Source organism: Apteryx rowi, unplaced genomic scaffold, assembly GCF_003343035.1.
Source record: "Apteryx rowi isolate R43461 unplaced genomic scaffold, aptRow1 scaffold_227, whole genome shotgun sequence".
Taxonomy (NCBI): Eukaryota; Metazoa; Chordata; class Aves; order Apterygiformes; family Apterygidae; genus Apteryx; species Apteryx rowi.
Genome location: NW_020448608.1, coordinates 1282152 through 1303832, shown reverse-complemented (window position 1 = coordinate 1303832; position 21681 = coordinate 1282152). Strand labels below are relative to the sequence as shown.

Below are 21681 nucleotides of genomic sequence, written 5' to 3'. Positions count from 1 at the left end.
CAGAACAACAGCTACCACAAAAAAAGCAACCTGAATGCAGTTTCCCCCTTCAGAGTCCTTATTATTCTGCAAGATCCCTGGAGCTGTTCAGTACCCTTGGAGAATTAAAAATCTGTTTTGGCACCCTTTCCCCCCAGGCTGTCTTTTTTCCGGTCATAAAGTTCCTTCCTTACTTATATATATATGTATGTATGTATGTATATATAAAAATCTGCATTTAAAAGCAATTTGTGATATTCTTTCTGATTTTCTATTTGCATTTAGAATTTTCCATATTTCAGTCTCTGGTGGCATTTGGGACAGGATTTATTAAAAGTCTTGGGCATTTCTGACCTTCTGACCAAAGCAGATCTAGTACAGGTTCATAATGCCTTGCTGGTGCTTTTCAGAGTGGTTACAGCTGTTAAATAATCCACACTGATGGTTACAATCATGAATACTATTCCTAAACACCAAAAAAAGAGTGTTTAGGTTAATATGCTGCTATAACCATCAATATGCTGATATCAAGTTGAAAATGTAAGACACCTAGCTTGTAATAAAGACTAGAATATTTCTAATAATTAACAGGATTTAATTTCCAAAATCCCTTTTGCATCCAGATGTATACAGATTGTATATATTTAGAAGGACCATTATTGTCAATGCTATATAAACACTTCAATCTTGTCCTCAAGCAACCTAGTCTAATTAGATGACACAAATGGGAAAGAAGAGTGTTCCCTACCCCCATTATTATTCCCGTGCAGATGGGGAACTAAGGCATTGAAAACTTAAGTGAAATTGTATCTATCTATTCAAATAATTTTAAAATATTTTCTCTATTTATGTATTTTTTTGTATTAATTATAGAATGAATTTATGTATTAATAAAGGAAGTTAATGCATCAAATGCAGAGCACAGAAAATACCACAATCCCACAAACATTTCTGCTAACTGGCAGTCTGTTTCTGAGGAATATTTCTTGTGCACCTTGTCATGTTAGACAATGAAGGACCAGAGGCCAAAGATAATGGAGAATCTTCTTATGGCCTGGGAAGAATATGATTACTTAGATTCTAATATACTAATAATTTTGAAAATAATAGAAAAATGGAAGAAGTCTGAAAGAAAATCACTTATAATTAGCTTGTCTRGATAAGCCATATACCTAGGTAAGATATTACATTGGAATTGCCAAAATACCCTCACAAATTTGGAGCAAGAAAAGACCATTTTTGTTTGGAAAAGTGTAAAGAAATTGAATAATTTCAGATATTTTCTTGGAGGTTTTCACTTCATTTTTTTGACTCTCCTAAGTTCCTTATCTAAGCAGAGACACAGCTGACATTATACAGAAATAAATTAAATTTCTCTGGTCCTCCTTGTGGAAGGGAACCCCAATGGACAGACAGAGAACTGGAGAAAGGCCTTTGCTTACTCCTCTTCATACCCTCTCATGCAGTCATTTTATAGTTATCAGAAATGAAAAGAATTTGTGTTTATAAGCATCATTTTTGATTTCTTAAAAATTCTGACTACCTGAGAATTTGACTACTTTCTGAGAACTTATCTCAGAAAAAATCCAGTAGCCTGTATGGCAAAGCTGTACAGGCTGGCAAGCTGTACTATACTACTTGAATTGAAATAAAGTTTCCTAGAAGGAAAAGATTGTTCTAAAGACCTTCTGCATGTGTCAGGTTAGCGTAAGCCCAAGTGGCCTCAAAGCAAGAGCCTAGAAGAAGAAATCCAGCTCAGAAATACTTCTGAGCAGGAATTTTAAATAAATCTGTCTTTACTTCAAATTAAGAATTTGAATAAATAAAAATTTGAATAAACAAACTCAGTGTTGTTGGTTGAAGTGTGTTTTGACTAAATCTTTTGTACCGAATTATCCTTGTACAGGATGAAACATATATAGATGTTTATTGTAGCAGTCCCCTTATTTTATTTCTCTCTCTTCAGATACCTTTTCCTTTATGTTAGCAATCACTCCTATTAATAAAGTGACCACACAATCTGTTGTCCCTTAGAATACATTTCATCCCTGCTGTCAATCTATTGGCAAACTGGTAAACAATAGCCTTCAGCAATAGTCTTCATCCTGAATATTTTTTCTGTATAAAATTCTCTAAAAATGTTGCTAGAAAAGGAAAGATTTCAAGATGCAAGCTTCCACAAATGTTTAAGACCTTGCAGCTGTGCTTCATTTCATTCCCATGCACCTTTTGATATAAAATGAGAATCAGTTACTTGAAGGTTTTATTCTAAGACCTTAAATTCCTTCCCCAAGTCTTGCACTAATCCTGGCTCTGCTCCTATCTGGGTAATCACAGGGAGTAGGAATATGTTACAGTTTTAGACAAGAACGTTCTGCCTAATGCTCTCTCTTTCTTGGGCCAGAAGAGTCTGAACAAGATCAACACTTTTGCAAACAGCAAATATGACAGAAAGCATTCATAGCTGCTTAGTCCTCCATTTACTTCAGTCTGTCCTCCTCAAGCCTGTCCTGGTAAAACTACTTTAGGAAGGGAAACTTGTTCCCGGCTTGTTCACTGCAGGCCTCAGCTGTGACATGCTGTTAGTTAAAAGTTATCTGATAACCAGAATATTCAACAGATCTGTCACAAGCTGAAACCTTCCTGCTATGGCACTTGCTGCTGAACAAGTAAAGACCATGGTCTAGGTGTCTGCACTCTAGCAGACTAACCATTTCCAAGTGTTATTAGTACTTTGTTTTAATTTTTCTCATTATCAGCATTATTTAGTTTAGACTTTTTCCCAGTGAAAAGGCTTACAGTTGTCTTACAGTTAAGTAGTTTATATTCTAATAGCAGGCATCATTTTCTCATTAGTGATGTAAATCCTCACTGCTAAAATAACTGTTAATTTTGCATGTGTGTTTATTCACTTGTATGATTTGTCACTGTCTTTTTATTGTGAACTCCTACCAGAAGGAATCATGCAACTTTACTTCTCGTGGCATATTAAATAAGCAACTTTTGTATAATGCAATATGTGAGCCAAAATGCTGGTTTGATTTCCACATAAACAGTGACAAAAGCTATCATCTTCCCCAATGTACACAAGGATTTATTACTTACAAGCTTAATAACTGGGCAAACAATAGTTTTACCTTGAAAAGCAGATTATATTTACTAAGATTCAAAATTATCCCCTGAGAAATAGCCAGAAATACAGGAACATTTCTGTTGGCTCCTTTTGTTGTAATATTTTGAATGCTAGTGTGTAAGCCATGGATGAGGGGTATATTTCTCAGCAATATTTCCCTTTGGGATTGTTTTGGTTGAGGAAAGGAGCTTATCCAAAAGAGCCTAGCACTTCACATTTTTCTAAATCAACTTGTCTTGCAGTATATGCACTGAGTGAAATTCAGCTAAACCCTAAATCCTTCTCTTGTTCACTTTCACTAGTTTTAGACAATGATCAGACATAGCTGCATAAAAGCCCATTTTAATATAATATATGGAAACATTTCAAATAAGCAGTTAAAATGAGAGAAAAAAAATCTTCTTCCCTCTAATTTAGATATCTAAGCAACAATTTTGCTCTGCTCAGTGTAATATCCTAGTAATTACCAAGAAGAAGAATAAATTATTACATATTAGTATGCTAATTTTTCTCCTTCACTTTCTGCTTTTTCTTGTATGTGTCACTATTGTGAAAACTGTGCAAGATCAGCATTCCATTTGGCTCTCAAAGTGATAAAATACGCGGTCTGTGATTTGATGCAATTAATTTCTCAGTTCTGGGTCACCTGGAGATGGTTGTACCTAATGTGCCAAAGCATGTCAGCAAATGTTTAACTCTAGGTATGTGCTTAACTGCTTTGCTGACTCTTTTTCTCAGGTATGTCACCTTGAAGAGCAACAGCTGTATTATTTTTCAATATAATAGTACAGGAAGAAAGTCATTGCAGAGAGAGGGCACTTCTTGGGTAATCTTAGCATAAGTTTGGTCAATTACTTAAAGGGTCTTAAAGACTGAACCAAGAATTTGACCTTAGCACAATAATTTGTTATGGGTTTATACTGTGAACGTGGAACTCAGGTAATGACCTTTCTGTGGTTTAGCTGTTCGGGAGTAAGTGGGCAGCTCCATTTTAGATTGAACAGTGCCATTCTGTCACGTGTCTCTGTCCACATGTGCCTGGCTTACCTCTGAAGTATTTAGCTTTTTTATCTATTTCATCTAAACTAATATTTGCCCTATATCTCAAACAGTTCTACACTACACTGCAGTAACTGATAGCCCTGAAGAGTGTGGCTTGGTTTGCTTCACAAAATGAACACTAAGAGATGTATCTTTCTCTGTTTGTAACACTATAATTGTAAATGCCACAGTGGAGAAAGAACTAAAAAACAGTAAGAACAAAAAGAAAGATATTTGGCCTGTAAATAGTAAAAAAAAAAAAAACAAAAAACCTTCAGAAGCATATTCAGAAGAAAAAAAAAACCCTACTTTTAAGGTAAAGCATGATCACTTTTTGAAATGATTACCTGACAAAATTATTTAGTAGAAAGCTAGACCCCATAAACCACAGGGATTTTCCCAGTGTATGATTCCATTTAATAGATATTTTAAGACAGCTTTAACAAAAGTAAACTTTATTTTTCRGGCTTAGAACTAATACAAGAAGCTTATTATATGAATTTTTTTCTTTTAAAGTAGGTTTTTAATTCTGACATGTCAGCTATGGTATATGACTGTTTACTAGGATGTGCATATCATCATAAACATCAGATTCAAATTGTATATTTAAATATTACGCTATAGTTATGTTATAACTTTAAGTAAATTTATAGAATATATTAGAACATAATGGCATTTTTCTGGTGCTTACCTGTCTTCATACTAATTAATAAAATTATCAGTTCTGTAATTATTTTGCTGTTTCCAGTGCAAATGTTTTCATTTCAGGCTCTGTCCATAATTATGACAAACTTAATAGATGAAAATCCAGTGGGACATCACTATTAGACACACTTGTTTTAAATCTAAGATCTACATAGAAAGAAGTGAGAAAATTTCGAGGAATGGGAATAGAGGATGAGATCAATTCACAAGCTAATGCTAGCTAAGGCAATCAAGGAAAAATCAGGAAAAAAATCTTCAACAGACATATAGTATCATTCCAACTGTCATTTAGTAGAGCATGAGGCCTTTGAAATGTTCCCTGGTCTTTCACTGTACTTCAGATAAATTTCTTTCTTTTTAGAGCAAAATTGGAAACTGACTGAGAGAAATGAAGTAAGCACGATTTCTTTTTTCTGTTACGTAGGAGAGCTTTATTAAATATGTAACACTTACAGTATCCTAAAATATAAAGTACTTAATAATTAAAATGTGAGTCTTTCCAATAGGGACCACAAATACTAATTTAAAAATATTGTCCCATGCTGGAAAGTGATTCCTCTTTCAATAAACACCCATTTAAAACTCCACACACTGATGTACTTTTTTGTACAGTAATCTACTTTGGCCCACAAGGTCCACCCCTGAATGCATGTTTAAGTGGCTTTTATCTTATCTTCCCTTCTAGCTGACAACTTACTCAGAAAAAGCTCTATCATCTCCTCATGGTTGCTCTTTTTCTGCAACTTGTCTTACAGTTTGGTGAGCCTGCCAGAATGCCAAATTCAGAACAATTTTGTGAGCACATGAATAATTCCTCCCTTCACGCAGGTACACAAAAGGCAGGAATAGGAAACAGTATGTTTCACATCCAGCCCTTTCTGAATCCAAGGTCTTGAGGAGGATCTGTAGCTGAAAGCAGGACTAGCAGAGAAAAGAGAAGTATCTGGGATGTGTTAAGAGGCCTTCAGGAACAGAGCCTTAGAGGTAAATAATGTTATACTGAACATGCATCCTTGGACACAATGTTTTAAGATGAAAGTACCTTCCAAAATTTTTCAAATAGGAAACATTTGTTAAATAATTCTGATTTTTTTTACAAATAATTGTGAATAACACATTTGCTAATATATCCTTATTCATTCAGTCTAGTCCTGTCTCTCTCTACTCTGTCTAATCCACAGATAAAAAAGTTGTTTTGTCTTGGTGTTTTAGTGGGGCCTGGAGAGGAAGGAAGAGAGGGTTCTTTGGTTGAATGTTTGCCTGGATTTTTGCATTGTGTTAAACACATCAAAAAGATCATCTTTACCAAAGGGCTTCTTTTCTTTTTTCTGTCAAACAGAAATAATGAAATAAATCAACAGGGAGCAAGAAAAAGTGAGACTGGCCTGATTAACTTAAGCAAAAGTCGTAGTCTAATTTAGGAATTCTTGAGATGGAGACTGTGCCTATTTCATGATACTTAATAGTCTTTAATTGACTTCCAAGAATTTTTATAATTACTTTTCAATTTTTTTAACTTCAAAATATGCTCTAGCAATAAGTTTCACAATTTAATTAGGTATTGTCTTGGGAAAAAAAAATAACTTGTCTCCATTTCTCGTAAGTATTGTCCCTAATATCAAAGTGCATATGTAAACCTATGATGGTGTTATTCATTAGGCCTGGACTGACCTGTGTTCAGAAGCAACGTATTTTTCTATTTTTGCTGTTTCTATGTTGCCCTTCTGGAGGAAAAAAGTAAACTCTCTTTCTCATGCATCACCAACATGTAAATTCTGTATTTGTTCCGATCTATCAGCAGAAACCCAAACAATCCACTGGATATATGTGGGTGCAGAGAAGTATGTTACTAGAAGACCTAAAAATTGTACTACTAACAGTGATAATTGTCTTGAATGATGTACAGAGATGCAAAAGTAAAATGATTTCTTTACACTAAAACAGAGCTTCTAGTGATGGTGTTTAGAGAAATTACATCTGTGATTTTGTAAAGAAAACTAAATAAAAAATAACCTAGTAAAAATTGACTTGAAAGCCCACAATGGGAATGTCATATGCAGCATCCTTTTCCTTTTCCTGCTATAGCTTATTCATTTTCCTAAGTCAGCCTTTAGAACAATATTGTATATATTTCATTCGTTACACAAAGATCAGATCCTGAGAAACACATACATGCTGCAAGGACATAAACTGAATTTTATATGAAGCAAATAGAACTTATTTATTTTAATATGTGTTTATTTGAACATGTACAATATAAATGAAGGGTTTGCAGGACAAAGATATACAACTTTCTGTACTTATCTGGGAGTCTCCCAGACAATCTTTGGTTTATGTGGCTACGTGGTTGTCTGCCTGTCTGAATTCCACAGGGAGTTTTTCGATATTGGTTTTCTTCATTTCCTTTCCTAAATGGTTGTTCTACATTAATAGCCTGGATGTTTCCACATATCTAAAGGGAAATCTACTGATTTCTAAATCTGATTATTGAGGTATACAATTTGGCCTGTTTTAAAAGTGTAGTAACCCTTTTCAGATTTCTTTTATTGTTTTTAAATAAGGAACTAAGAGAGTAGTAGAAGCTAGGAATTCCTGTGTGCTAATCTGAGCTCTCATGTCAACTTTTCTGATGCCATAGGTAGAGTCACCAGTCTCCTTTTTTCATTGCTTCAGTTTTAGCTTAAAAGCTATTAGGAGAATGGTAAGCACTAATTCTTGTTCTGTAATAAGATGTATACTCAACTGCCTGGCCACATGCAACATAAACCATATGTGATTTATCAGCATTAATATCAAGGAAATTGCAATTTTTTATAATATTATAAAATCTTACAAATCCCAAGAATTTTTGACTGATGTAATCTATCAAGTCACTCATGTCTGTTTCAGTGCTGGAATAAGTATTACATGCTATGATGCTTGCAAATAATGACTCGTGAATGATGCATAGCTTGGGGCATTCATAGAATCCCTATTCTATGGCAGGACCCGTGACGCGTGAACAGGGAAAAAACGTGTGTGCATCTTGAACACAGCTCGTGTCTTCTACAGATGGAAGAGGCCTGGCAGTTTCTGGATTTCCCATACATGTCCACCTGCAAGTCTACATGTTCTTTGCGGCTGGTGCAGGAAAAACAGATGTGAGCTCTGAGCTCTGGCTACAGGAATAATTAGCTCAGTGTGTTCCTGGTGGCCCTCTTTCCACGGAAAAATTTAGGAAGATGCAAACTGTAAGAACAGCTCTGATACTGGCAGCAGACTGCTCCTAGCAGTCATCTTTTTGACGGCCTTCTCCAAGATGTAGAGCACAACAGACAAAGATAAAATGTCATAACTTTCAAAGCATTGCTAGGACTGAGTATGATCCTTTTTCACAAAATTGAATGCACATAATAGGAGTCCATAAACATATGGACTCCAATGAGTTACATGGAATTTATACTTTTTCTTAGTTCTGTAAACATTGCAAACTACTTAAGCTTCACTCTCCTGATTTATGGTAAGACTAAAATACCTCAAGAGAATCATTTTCTTGGAAATCACCATAGATCATTTATTACTCTACATAATGTGTGTGCTATAGGTATAATGCTTGACAAGTATAGGTATAATGTTTGACAAGAAAGCTCGTATTTCTAAATGCTTTGAGACTGGTGGTGGGATTAATTTTTTTAGCAGATGAATTTAATGTTTTTTTTAATTAAAGTTGACATATAATTTATACACAGTATTTTAATAGCATACAATGCTTTAGTACTGTATCTGTGTACCACTGGAGCAGTTTCCATGATGCAGTGTTCTTTTCTCAAGGCTGAGCTTGGCACCTGCTGTATCTTTCCTGTTATCTGATTATTTGGGGGTTTTTTGCCTCTTAGGATTTGATACCAGCATTTTGCCAATTTGCAAAGACTCCCTTGGCTGGATGTTTAACAGGCTTGATACGAACTATGACCTGTTGTTGGACCAGTCGGAGCTTGGAAGCATTTACCTTGACAAGAATGAACCGTGCACCAAGGCCTTCTTCAATTCTTGTGACACATACAAGGACAGTTTGATATCTAACAATGAGTGGTGCTACTGCTTCCAAAGACAGCAAGGTAAAAGATGAAAACAACCAGCACATGTAGATGATTGACCTTTCTGTAGTATTTTATCTTTTCTGAACATGTTTAAAAGATTACAGTGAACTACAAGCTCTTAAATGCTGTACTGTGAATTTGTTTTAAGGTTTTAGATCAATTGTGAATACCTAAAAAGAAGTAAAAAAACAAGCTCAATGGAAAAGCTTACTAGAAATTAAAGGATGCTAAATAAAGTGTAAAACAGCAGCTAATGCTTTCACGGGGATATTGTTTCTCATGCTAACTTCCACTAAGTATGCAGAAAAAAAGAGACCAAAATAAAAGAACAAAATGACTTACATTAATTCTTTTCCTATCTACTTCACCCACATTATAAAATAAACTTGATTTCTACGAGGGCATCTTAATGTTCTATTTTGTGAGCCTATAAAATAACTGAATGAACATTATGCATAAAGTTATTTTCAGTCATTTGGACCAATTGATTTTTAATAGCTAGATGAATCTCTTGTTAACATCCTGATGTGATTTGGTTAAGGAAATAAACACAACCTATAAGCATTTTTTTTCTGAGGATCATATAATAATTTTAGATTTAGGCAAGTCATCACAAATTATATAATCAAACTAATTGTAGTGAATTAAAAACTTTACTCATTAGTTATTCACTGAAACTGGACAGAAATGTCCATTCATTTTTCTTATTGACATGAGGGACATTTTCAAAAACTAAGCCCCAAATTCTCGCTGATAGTCAGTAGAAGAGGTAAGACCAACTCGGTGAAAAGATTGCACATCAACCTTTGAAAATTTTAATCTCATCTTTTAAATCTCATTTGTGCCTTTAAAACTGTCATGATAAATTCCCGTTAACACTCAGCATCTATAGTTTGATTCTGACTTCTGTAGAAGTAAAGATTCTTACTGTGCCACACCTGCCAGTTGTAAATCTGGATAAGAATAAAGGTGTACTTCTGTAGATGCATACTAACTAACTGTCCTCTCTGATTTGACGATTTTCCCAGTTGGAAAGTTAACATTTCATCTTTCAAAACACCTTGGTTTTTTTGTTACAGAACAATCTTCTGGCTTTCATTTTTATAAGCAGTGTACTGCTACCAAAACTAAAATATGAAGCATCACCCATCTGAGAAGCAAAGCTATTCTTCAAGTAAAGAACATAATGTGTTTTGTTTGGTTCTCTTTTTTAAAAAAATACACAATGATTTCAGGTTGGTGTATAAATACTCTGGGCCTTTGGAGGGCAGCTTTAATTCTTTTCAATTGTCAGAGAAAGTACAGCACATAAAATGTTGCTTAATATGGACCAAGGTTCTTATACCAGTTGGCTGTCTTACCAATTTCATATAATGTGTGTACAGCATAATCAGGACATTAAGAAAGCCCTTCCATAAATTAGTTTCAAGTTGTTTTGCATTCTATAGCCTATAAATGCTATTTGTCTAAAATATCTGCTCAGGGTACTGCTACAAATCAAGGAAGGTATCATAAAGGACCGATCTAAATACTACTGAGTCATACTAATGGTACCCTAATGGCTAAAAAACTGTGATCAGACTACTGGTGGCACCCTTGCACAATCCAGCATTATCAAGCTTTTCTTCCCTTTTTTCTATTTTTCCTTCTTTCCTGCCCATGGTGTTATGATAAGGTGCTGATTTCAAACAGATTAGATTGTTACTGATACCAGCTACGTGTCTGGCTGTATGGTGAAGACGATGTATCCTCAACACTGCAAATGAGGTGAAATCTGAGTTTTGGCAATCCTTGTGCATTAAACATGCGTTCCATCCCTCCAAATTAAGACTGTCAACAAAATCTATCTTCTCCTACTTTTTATAAAGATGTAAGGAGAAAAAAAAAAMCTGATGTGTAAGTCCTAACTCCCTAGAGTATGAGTAACCCACAGAATTCTTTATTTGTGATTTGCAGCATTAAGCTAAATTTTGTAATATATTCATGTTCGTTTGTGTTTTACTGGACTGAATAATCTAAATAAGGTCTTTAACTAGACCTGTGCTATAAATAGCAAGGAAATGGCTAGGTAGAGAAGCTTATTGGTTTCTTTCTGATGTTTRCCAAAGTAAATTGATATTAACAGAAACTTTGGGTCACGGAGAGAGCTCTTTTTGTTCATTGAGCACAGCAGATGTTTTCTGGGAAGTTTTACAGCACTGCTATTGATTGACCATTTTCAAAGTGAATACAAAATAGACTCAAAAACATTTATCACACTGGGATAGAAATTCCATTGTGCTATTTTAGTATTTGCTTAAGTCATTATCTGGGAAGACCTCTTGCTCTTTGATCTTAGCTTCTCAGTTCAAGCCTGTCAGGATCAGACAAGTACTTGCAGTATCATTCTTTCTTTCTGCTTCAGGTCTGTTGTGATGAGTTGTTGTACACTAGGCCCATTACTACACATTACTTACAACTTCTAGTTAATATAAACATTGTCTTATGAATACTCAAGTCAGTTGCTTTTTGCTCAGTAAAGGATCTTCTTCTGACAGCTGTTCCACATTGACTGTTGTTTAAACTCTTCTCAGCAGTGCTTATTGCATATTTTCTTGGCCTCAGTCCTACTTTCAATGTGATTTATTGTTTCTGAGATATATCCAAGACAATATTATGTATTTCTGCAATACTTCAGCATCTGCATTTCCCAGTGCATTACTGTCTTTCTTTATGCTTTGGTCCCTGTTGCCCTCCACTTTCAATTACAATTCATTCAAGTGCTTCAATGTCTGTCTTCAGAACTTATTTTCTTAGTTCTTTGGTGCTAGCTTAACACTTATTGCTTATCTAATGCTGATGCACTTCTAGTGTTGGCCTTTCAGTAAGGCTAAATTTATTTCTGCCAGTGCTTCTCATTATTACAGCCTTGTTCTTATTGCATCACTGCTAAAAAGTAAGTGGGAAAGTGCCCAATTTTTCTTGAAATATTGAGGCTTAGCACCTAAGCATCTTTTTGCTGCAGCCTTCCACATATGTCTATTAGTCCAGCACATCTYTTGATGCCTTGATACCATTATTTTTCTTTTAGGCTATTCTGTCTGTGAAGGATGGAAGATTACTTTATGACTTTAGAACTAGTCCCTCTTGCAGAAGTATGATCAAGATTGTGATTCATGTTTATTACATCAGTCTTTTCAGATTGCAGGACACTTAAATATGTTTACAAATGGTTCTGAAGAAAGGTGGAATGCATCCTAACACATAACTGAGGTCCCCAGAAAGATTTATTTAAGTGCAGTATTGACTGCTTCAAATCCCTAAAGTTTAAACTTCAGTTGTCCAAGAACAATTACAAATGATCCCAAGCACAAGCAAGACACAACATGGCAGTCTTAATCTGCAATGGACTGCATGTCAGAAGTGGGGGGCTCTGCCATATATTATCTACTTGATATGGAAAGTCACTGTTCTGTGATTGAATAAGATGGAGAATCTGTGAAAGCTGGAGGCTCASTAGTGGGTAGCAGCTTCTTGAGGCATTTCTGTTAAAAATCCTGGGAATTCTTTGTTGAGTGTATCAGTTTTACACCCATTGCTCTGTTAATGCGCTGAAAATTTCAAAGCTTAGTAGTAATAGCTTAGCAGCACCTCTTGACACTACTGAATATAGGTGTCTCAAGGGCCTGTATTCATTACCTGCAGTACCCCAGTATACATCTTGAGCACTGAAGAACTGTGAATGGTTAGTGTTAAGTTCATGAATTGCATACAACAATGTAGTGATACTGTTAGAAATACAATTCTAGCCACATTTGTGGAAGCAGATTAAGGATGAAGATGATTAGGTATTTTATTTGTATTCAGATTATCAGGAGGACTTTCCTGTTGTCAGATTTGTTTCTATTTCAAAGGAAGCCACTACACAGTGATTTTTGTAAAGGATAAGTCTCCTTTGTTCAAGACTTCTAAAGGTTGCCCAATAATACTGTTTTTGTATTAAAATAAATTCAGAATCTATAAGAAAGCTTCCCAAACTCAGAAACTAACTGGAAAGTGAAGAGGGAAGCATTATATTTCAGGGAGGGAGGAAAAGTATATGCTATGAACGAAAATGAATCTGGTTGAAGTTCTTCAACAGTTTTAAGCACCAGAGTGATTTCTTGTTAATTGTTAAGTATTTTATGCCACTTTTATCCTGAGAAGCAAAGCTTAAGTGTGAATCTTGAAGACCTATCTTCTGAGAAGCAGAATTTTAGGTAAGTAACTTTCTCATACTGCCTTGTTTCCCTTCGATTAGTGCTATTCTTTTTTCTAATCATACCACCTAAGATTTATAGCTGCAAATGAAGGTTTTTGTTTAGACATAGTCCATCATTTTTACTTTGCCACATATTAGTGTTCACTTATGCAACTCTGTGTTTCTAATTTAGGGTTTTTCCATTGAACAGAATACATGTATTTTTTCCTGTTAGACAAGTTCTTCTCATTCAGTATTTTTACCATCTTCTGTGGTAGATCCTTCTAGCCTCTGGTGCTTGTGTGCATAAATGACCATATTACAAAACAGATTGCAAAATAATTGGAAATACCTTTGTTCTGAGAAATAATTAATCCTCAGAATGTTGTAAATATAGCTGTGTGGAAAATGTGAACTATTACATTACTAAATAGGTACAATTAAGACTTTAAATCTTTAAATATCAGGAAAAACAGAAGCATTACCTTTGAAAAGTGCTGAATAYATCTGGCATAATAATGAGCATGCTCACCATTAAAGCACTTCTTATAACAAAGACATATTAGACTATATAACTCCAGCAAATACTCAAAGACTAAGTACTTAAATAACTAAATTTAGTAAAGCTAAAACCCACCCAATGATGCCAGGTCTCAGTGGTTTTCAAGGGCACACAGATAAAATTGCTTGATTGATTATCTGGAAAGGCATCACTTGAAATTTTGTTCTGGCATTAAGACTCCTATGAACAGCATTTTAGAAGTAAAACCTACTTTAAGGCCTTAAATCTAAAAAAGATTATTATAGAAGAAATTATATGTTTAGCATGAAAACTTGGCCCACTAGAATTGAGGCCAAGGATTGAACAGATGACCGTTTCACTCTAAATCTTTATAAGCTTCTTTAAATATATCTTCCTAAGGAGAAATGTAAATAGCATTTAAAATGTAAGGCCAAGAGAAGTTAACAGCCTGTTCTCAGTGAGAGGTTACTATTGGCTTCCAGTTTCTATTTATTCGGTTAAATAATCATGAATAATACAAAAGGCTTGTGGGTATATGTAGGCTGTGCCAACCAAAAGGCTATATGGTCATCAGGAGCATCTTTGCTCCACAGGCATTTATCACCAGTGTTTGAGCATTTCCAGAAGAAAGCCACCTCCATGTTAATATGTTCTTTCCATTCCTGCACTCTGTTGTGCATCCAGTGCTTCTCTCTGCTGGGTCCAGAATTCTTTCTCAGCTGACTCAGTTGCAGGAACTCTTTGTTTTCCTTTAAGAGGAATTCAGGGAAGGCTGCTTTGGACTAGTACCACTCGAGTGATTTTTGTAATTACTCTGTAAAGCAACTGGGTTCTGGTCTAAGTGTGTGTGTCATCAGTAAGCTAGCTAGGTCTTACTGATCTTTAAACTACGTCAGAAGTGTGCGTGGACAAAAGCAGTTTCACTGTATTTCAGAAGAGAGCCTTGAGTTAATGGCTTGGCAAAGACATACTCTAAATATAATCAAAGTCTGTTAAAGTGAAAAATGCAATTAGTATTCACAGAATGTGAGATTTTAATGAGATGTTATCAGAATATTGTCTGGGACTGGTATAAGCTAAGGACACACATATGAATGAGTTCAGTGACACTATTGCTGATTCAGAGTGGGAAATGCCTTTGTCTTAATGGTCTAATATATCAGTGTTCAAAAATTAGTACTTTGCTGTCTTTGACCCTCTCACTTATTCAACAGTAACCTATGCACATTCATGTCTTATTTCTTTCCTATACATGGGGCATACTCTGATGTGCATTTTAGAGAGAATAGAAAATTAGAGCAAGCTATGCATCTGAACAATGTAAAACTGAAATTTAATATCTATTATGCCTCTTAGAGCCATCTCTCTCATGTTATTCCTTTCAAACTAAACTTTTGCCACTGTTTTCAGCTTAGTTTGCTGAACATGGGGCTTTGTACCCCTGGGATCCAGTCTTAAATTGTTGATAGAATTACAATCTTGCAAACTTCAGTGCAGAAAATTCTTGTTTATTAGTACAGTATGTTAAATAAAGAACTTGAACATGAATTCTAACAAAGACAAACGGGAAAGAATTAAAAGAGCCATCCCAATTCTAATCAATACAAGCTTCACAGAAGCACTCTAATTTCTGTAGACTGATAAAATCAGGAATCATATAGTTACTGTTTTGGTTTAACATCCTTCAGTCCTCCAGACTAGTGAGTAGATGTTCACTTAGAAATGGGTTAACCGGGAATGGCCTTCTGCACAAATCCATAGTGTTGTTCCAATTCATAATTCTGGAGCTGTAGCAAGCTGCAGTAATTGTTTTCTTTCAGAGCTTTAAACATGACTGCTAATATAGGATGTGTATGTTTCTTAAGACCAGTAGTTAGAATGACCTTAGAATGTAGCAAGCCATAAAAACTTAATCATATGCTTTCATGGTGTAATCTGTTTAACCTTTTTTATTTCATTTTAGACCCACCTTGCCAAACGGAACTCAGCAACATTCAGAAGCAGCAAGGAGGAAAGAAGCTCCTAGGTGAGCCATAAATCATTCTTTTGAAGGTTTTATTGCTTACATAAATAACCCTAGTGAAACAGCAACATAAAATCAATATTAATCCAACAAAGATAGACCGCAGTAAATTCCAGCAACAAAATTTATGAAGTTTTTGAAAGCTATTAAACTTTTTTTTATTACCTCACCTACCAAAAGATATTACATCTGTTTTATTACCCTAATAGAATGTACATTTTTACCGGTATGGAGGGGACAGTCTAAGGCACTCCTAAATTAGTATCTCTGCTGATCCTTTACTGTAATATTCTTTAAGTAATTGAAATCTTCATTGTGAAACAGTCTATACTGTATCAGTATTACTTTTTTGTGATTTTTAAAAATAAAATCTTCATTTTACCCTTTGCCTCTGTATAATAGCTAAAATAAAAGACATGGCCCATGGTAGTCAAAACTATATTTCTTCTAAGGATGATTTCTAACTATAACTATACACCTCAAAATGTTTTTAGATTAATGTTTTGTGCACTGTGKTTTATCTACATTTTATGGTTCTTTAAAAAAGTCTCCATTCATTCTGAATGAAAACCATCAAAGGATTGTTCATCATTATGCAGGGGTGGAGCCCTTTTGGCTTTAGAACCTAATTTGCCTAGGTATTTGGAATGTAAAATACAAGTTTAACATACATTATTTTACATTTATTGTAGATATAGTTATTGTATTTCACTGTGGTTGTCTTCTGTGGTAAGGTAATAAAATATTAGTGGATCACTAAATGGATTGTAAAATATACATTAAATAAAAATAGCTCCTGAGCCTTTCAGCAGGTAGTTCGTTAGTCTAGGAAGCCTGATCCTTATTATTCAGACAAACTTATTTGCACTCCATTGATTATAGAACATCTCATTTAGAGTTGTGAGTTATGTGCCTCTTCCCCAGCTTACAGAAATCAAAGATGTTGACTGAGACATTCAGGGATGAAGGAATATGTAGCAAATATGTATCAATGAAAAACTTAAAAGAACAATTTTATTACTTGAAATCAGTCCAACAGTAATATCTATTATTTTCTGTCCTATATCTGATATATTCTGCTTARCTGAATTTTGTAATAGAAAATAAACCAGTCAGTGGAAAGTCTGGAATGAGGAAATAGTAAAAGTTAACTATTTTCTCTTGTAATTATTACATTGGCCAAGAGGTGGTTATTAATATTGTTATTCAATATTTATATGTCACAGGGCAGTACATTCCCTTATGTGATGAAGATGGGTATTACAAGCCAAGTCAGTGCCATGGAAGTGTAGGGCAATGTTGGTGTGTTGACAGATATGGTAATGAAGTAACAGGATCCAGAACAAATGGTGTGGCAGAATGTGGTAAGTTCAAGAACACTCTGTGGGGTTTGGATTAGAGGTGTTATTCCCTTTGATTACAAATCAAATTTCTTCAGTAAAAACAGAGGTGGGACCTAGTTAGGTGGTTTTTGAAGTAAATTATAATTTGTTATTATTTCATTATTTTTTGCTACTCCTATCACTGTGTCAGTTATTAATAGACTTCATATATGTTTGGCTTAGTGTATGTAAAGCTAGAGCAAATTAATTTTCTAGAGCAGTGTTAGACAAGCCCAAAAATGCTTGATGAAATCCCTCTGGGTAATCAACATGGTAGTGAATTCAATTTGACATTTTTTTTTCAGTTTAGGTACAAAGGAGTTGCCAAAAGTTCCTAGTGCACTAAACCTTCCATTATTTTTCCCTCCTAACACCCTGGAACTTCTTCCAAGAATTTCTATTTCACCTTTATTTGATGTCACAGACATCAAAGAATGCCAATAAAATATTTTCCTTTTTTTTTTTTGAGTTTTGTGTTGCTCATTGTACCTTTAGATCTCTTTTTTCAGCCATAACAACATAGCCTGAAACAAAAGGTAAATTTAACACAGTATTTGATATACAAGCTCAGGCCTAGGATCCATCTAATCTACGATCCTTTCTAGATGCATGGGCAGTTCTAGATAGTTCAAGATAACATGTAAGAACTGAACAACGGACAGTGTATATTATCACTAGTCCTTATTGTGATCCCTATGTTGGATGTAAATCTCTTTCAGTTGTTCCTGGCACTCATTATAGTTCTACAAATCTATACAAATTTCATCTCCTTTTGTTAATCTTGAGAAATTCGTCCCTATTGAAGTGGTTTTCTTTTAGGACAATAAATAATTGATATTGTTTATTTTTTATTTTTGTGTCACAGTGTTTAGTGTAAAATAAATAATTGAGTTGAAACTTTCCGTGCCTTTTGTATGCTCATAGATATTATACTATAAATATATACTGTATTTTGTGTATCTTTTGTATAACTATCATATCTTTTTAGCCATTGATTTAGAGACTTCAGGTGATTTTGCCTCGGGCGATTTCCATGAATGGACAGATGATGAAGATGATGAAGATGAAATAATGAATGATGAAGATGAAATTGAGGACGATGATGAAGATGAAGGAGATGATGATGTAGATGATGATGATGATCATGATGGATATATTTGATGATATTAGGGGTTAATGAATTGTACCTTTCTAAAATTCACAAAGTGACATCTCATAAAATCCCTTTGCTCTGCAAGATCAAAAGGGTTCTAACAAATATGTATATTTTGTATGATTATTACAAACATTGCAGCTGGAGTCATAGACTTTTTTGTTTAAATAAGAATCATTATATTATGTGCTCTTGAGTTTTTAAATGCCTTTGCGATGAAGAAAACACATCAGAAGTCCAGCCTGAAGAAAGAAGTGTGATGTGCTACTGAAAATATAAATGTGCAAAACATACTATAAAGACAACCAGACTTTTTAAAACTTCCAGGAAAAGGATATTTGCCCTTATTTGGAACTTTGTGTGTGCTCTTCAAAACACATACGGTAACTTAACTTTAGCTCTGTCAATGATTTAGGCCCTGCAGGCTTTGCAAATTGTGCATAAAATAAATAAAAAATGTATTACAGTAGAAAAACTTCAGTGCACAAGTAGCATCTCAACAGCCTTTAATTAACCAAAGGTATGGAGAAAAATTAACAGGAGGGAAAAATTATGCAAGATCCTCCTTTGTGTTTGCATTTGTAGTTATGTTTTTATTAGGAAATGGCTAGGTTATTGAAAGGATTTTTCAAAAGCAGTAGCATGGACAAGCACTGATTCTGTAAATCTAAGTTTTCTTGTCCTTCCTTCACTTTTTCTTTCATGTTAAGCTCGTATAGGCTTTATCATTATTTGCTCAAGCAGCCTAATTACTTCACCCTTTGTTGTTTCTGTCTCTCTCTCTCTCTAATCAGATTAGCATAAAATATTTTACATGGGAAAAAAACTTTGCTTAAAAATATATTACCTTTATACATGACTGTATTTCAGAGTATTGGCACTTGCCCCAAGATAGTTTTAAAAATAACTAACTATACTTTTTTATTTTCTTAATTCAGGAAATAGTTTTGCATCCTTATCTTAATTCATGTTTTCTGATACCAGTGCAGAAATTTAGAGATCATATCGTAAGGTGCCTTGCAAAATAGAAATAGAGAGGTTTTAGCATGCATACCAGTATAGGATGTTAGGCAATAGCTAAGCACACCCAATTACCAAATTAATACCAGTATAGGTACTGCTGCTGGAATGAAGAAAATAATGGGTTATTTTAATTCTTTTTTTCCTATTGTTATGTAATTACCATGCGGACTAGATTATGATTATTGTGTAGAGTAGCACTTAAGATTTGACTGTAGAGAAAATTACTTTAATCACTGTATTTATGTTAGCATGTTAATTAATTGTGTAGACATTTTGGGACTCCACCATCTTTGTTCATATCATATCTATTGCTTTCTGCCCACAATAAAATTGAAATGACCTGTGTAATGTAATGTTATACCACAGGTTGTATAGTTTCAACAGTGGATCACTGGTTTCCCTGATTTTCACCTGCAGTTAATTAAAAGGAAAATCAGTTTATTATTTGAATTAATTTCTACACATTAAATACTAAATTTAATGTTTATCCTATGTAATATTGAAAAATATAATGCATTTTCTTTTTTACTGTTTCTGTATAGTTTGCAAAATAAAGACTCTTGTAACCAACCTTTGGCCAATATAGCCCATTATTTTGATGTTTTGTATAGTTTGAAATTTTGAAACAGGAGGAGTTCATGTTTCAGACACTTTCACCTATTCAAATATGTATTTATTTGTGTAAAGCCATTTATTAATGTTATATTTCCAGTAAAGAATTTTGGATTAAGGTAAAACCCATAGGGAGCTTTTATTTTTCTGTATTTTTCCTGAATTCCCTTTAGATTTGTTATGTACTTTTATTACTTTGTTTTTCATTACATAGTAGAGAGAGATTTTTCATTATGATCATGATTTGTGGGTTGTATAGTTGTGTTATTTTCTTAAGTAAATATAGTTAAGAGCTTACCATTCCAATATAGTGAGATTTTATCAGAGAACAGTTTCTTATGGCTGAAATAAACTGATATATAAATTGATTTTAAATAAAGAACCTAAAGATAAAATGTTGTCATTATTGGCTAATGTAGCAAATACTGTTTTTTTTTATGATGTGACAAATGGATGTTAGTTGAGAAATTAAAAATGTATTTCATAAAGCCTATGATAATATTAGGAGAGCTAAGGTATTGGAAGAGAATTCATGATGTATTTAACTTAATGAGACTGCAGTAGGAATGAAGACCATTCTCTAGTGAAATGTCATGCAAAAAAACAAAAAAGGAGTTTATATTCTTTCTTCCCTGAAAATTTCCGAATGAACTGGAAAAGGAGGAACTCAGTGTGGATTTTAGTCCTTGAGTATCATAGCTACTGTAAAACTCACAAATAAGTATGATGCCTAAATTCAGTGAAGGACAATGACAATGGAGATTCAGGGTCATTTCTGAGAATTTTTGTCATGCAAAACTGAAACGGCAACAACAAAAACCTGAATTGTTTCTTGTTCATGAGGATGACCTAGAGAAGAGATTGATAGTGTGAGATTTCCTGTGAAAATACACTTCCATTTTAAAAAATAACAGATAAATGTGTCTATGGATTAATTTCATGATGTCCACTTACTTTCATGATACCACATGAATTGGAAACTACTCCACTCCAGCATTAAAGAAATGTTTGAAATCAGTAGCAGGTATAACAAATGAAGGAAGGGGTCAAGAATCTAAAATCATTAAATAACTCCACCATTCAAAAGATTTTTCCCTCTTTCCATCATATCAAAGAATTTTGCATTGAGATATGTCCCTGCTACTGCAGTTAATGGTTAGGCAGAAAGCAATAGGGAGTCCTTGATTTTAGAAGTTCACTATTTTTACAGTGTCACTGTCATTTTGTTGCTGGTTTTTCTTGGTCTTATAGTTGTGCACACATGTATGTGTTTATAAGTATACAAAGATACTGATATAAATTTGAAAATTTTCAGACACTGATTCATAAATCTTATGCTTTGCTGTGAATTGTTGTGTGTGGAAGTATAATTCTCAGATTCTTTGAAAAATAAGGAACACCAAGTTCGATGAAATTAAATATTATATAACCTCCCAAGGGAATATTATTTCCCTTCATCATTTGTGGTCAAACCACATGGATATACTTAGTTTAAAAGCRAAGGCATTAGTAGTGTTACCTTGCTTGTACAATAACTGGATTATTGTGTAAGATTCAACAGGAAAATTTGTTATTATTTTGTACACAGTGATAAGAACTGGATTTCTTTTATTATTATTAAAGAAGCAAGTTTYCAGGTGGAATTCTAGAACTATATCTGAAAGTGGATTACTTTTATGTTTCATAGGAGATAAAAAAAAATGCCTGCATGTATAGTTTTTTTCATCCGATCAAATTAAATATGAAGTACAATCCAAAGGATTGAAACAATCTCCAATTTATCCAGTTAACAACTTCATCATTTAAAAT

At 34.0% G+C, this 21681-nt stretch overlaps 1 protein-coding gene across 1 annotated transcript in view; it reads left to right on the top strand.

Annotated features, from left to right (window-relative positions):
* Nucleotides 1–18245, top strand: part of SPOCK3 (SPARC (osteonectin), cwcv and kazal like domains proteoglycan 3) — a 123248-nt gene extending 105003 nt beyond the window's left edge. The window contains exons 5-8 of the mRNA XM_026065408.1: nucleotides 8734–8955; nucleotides 15643–15705; nucleotides 16929–17066; nucleotides 18073–18245. Of these exons, the coding sequence (XP_025921193.1) occupies nucleotides 8734–8955; nucleotides 15643–15705; nucleotides 16929–17066; nucleotides 18073–18245 (596 nt within the window). The remainder of the gene's footprint in view (nucleotides 1–8733; nucleotides 8956–15642; nucleotides 15706–16928; nucleotides 17067–18072) is intronic.
* Nucleotides 18246–21681: the final 3436 nt, after the last annotated feature.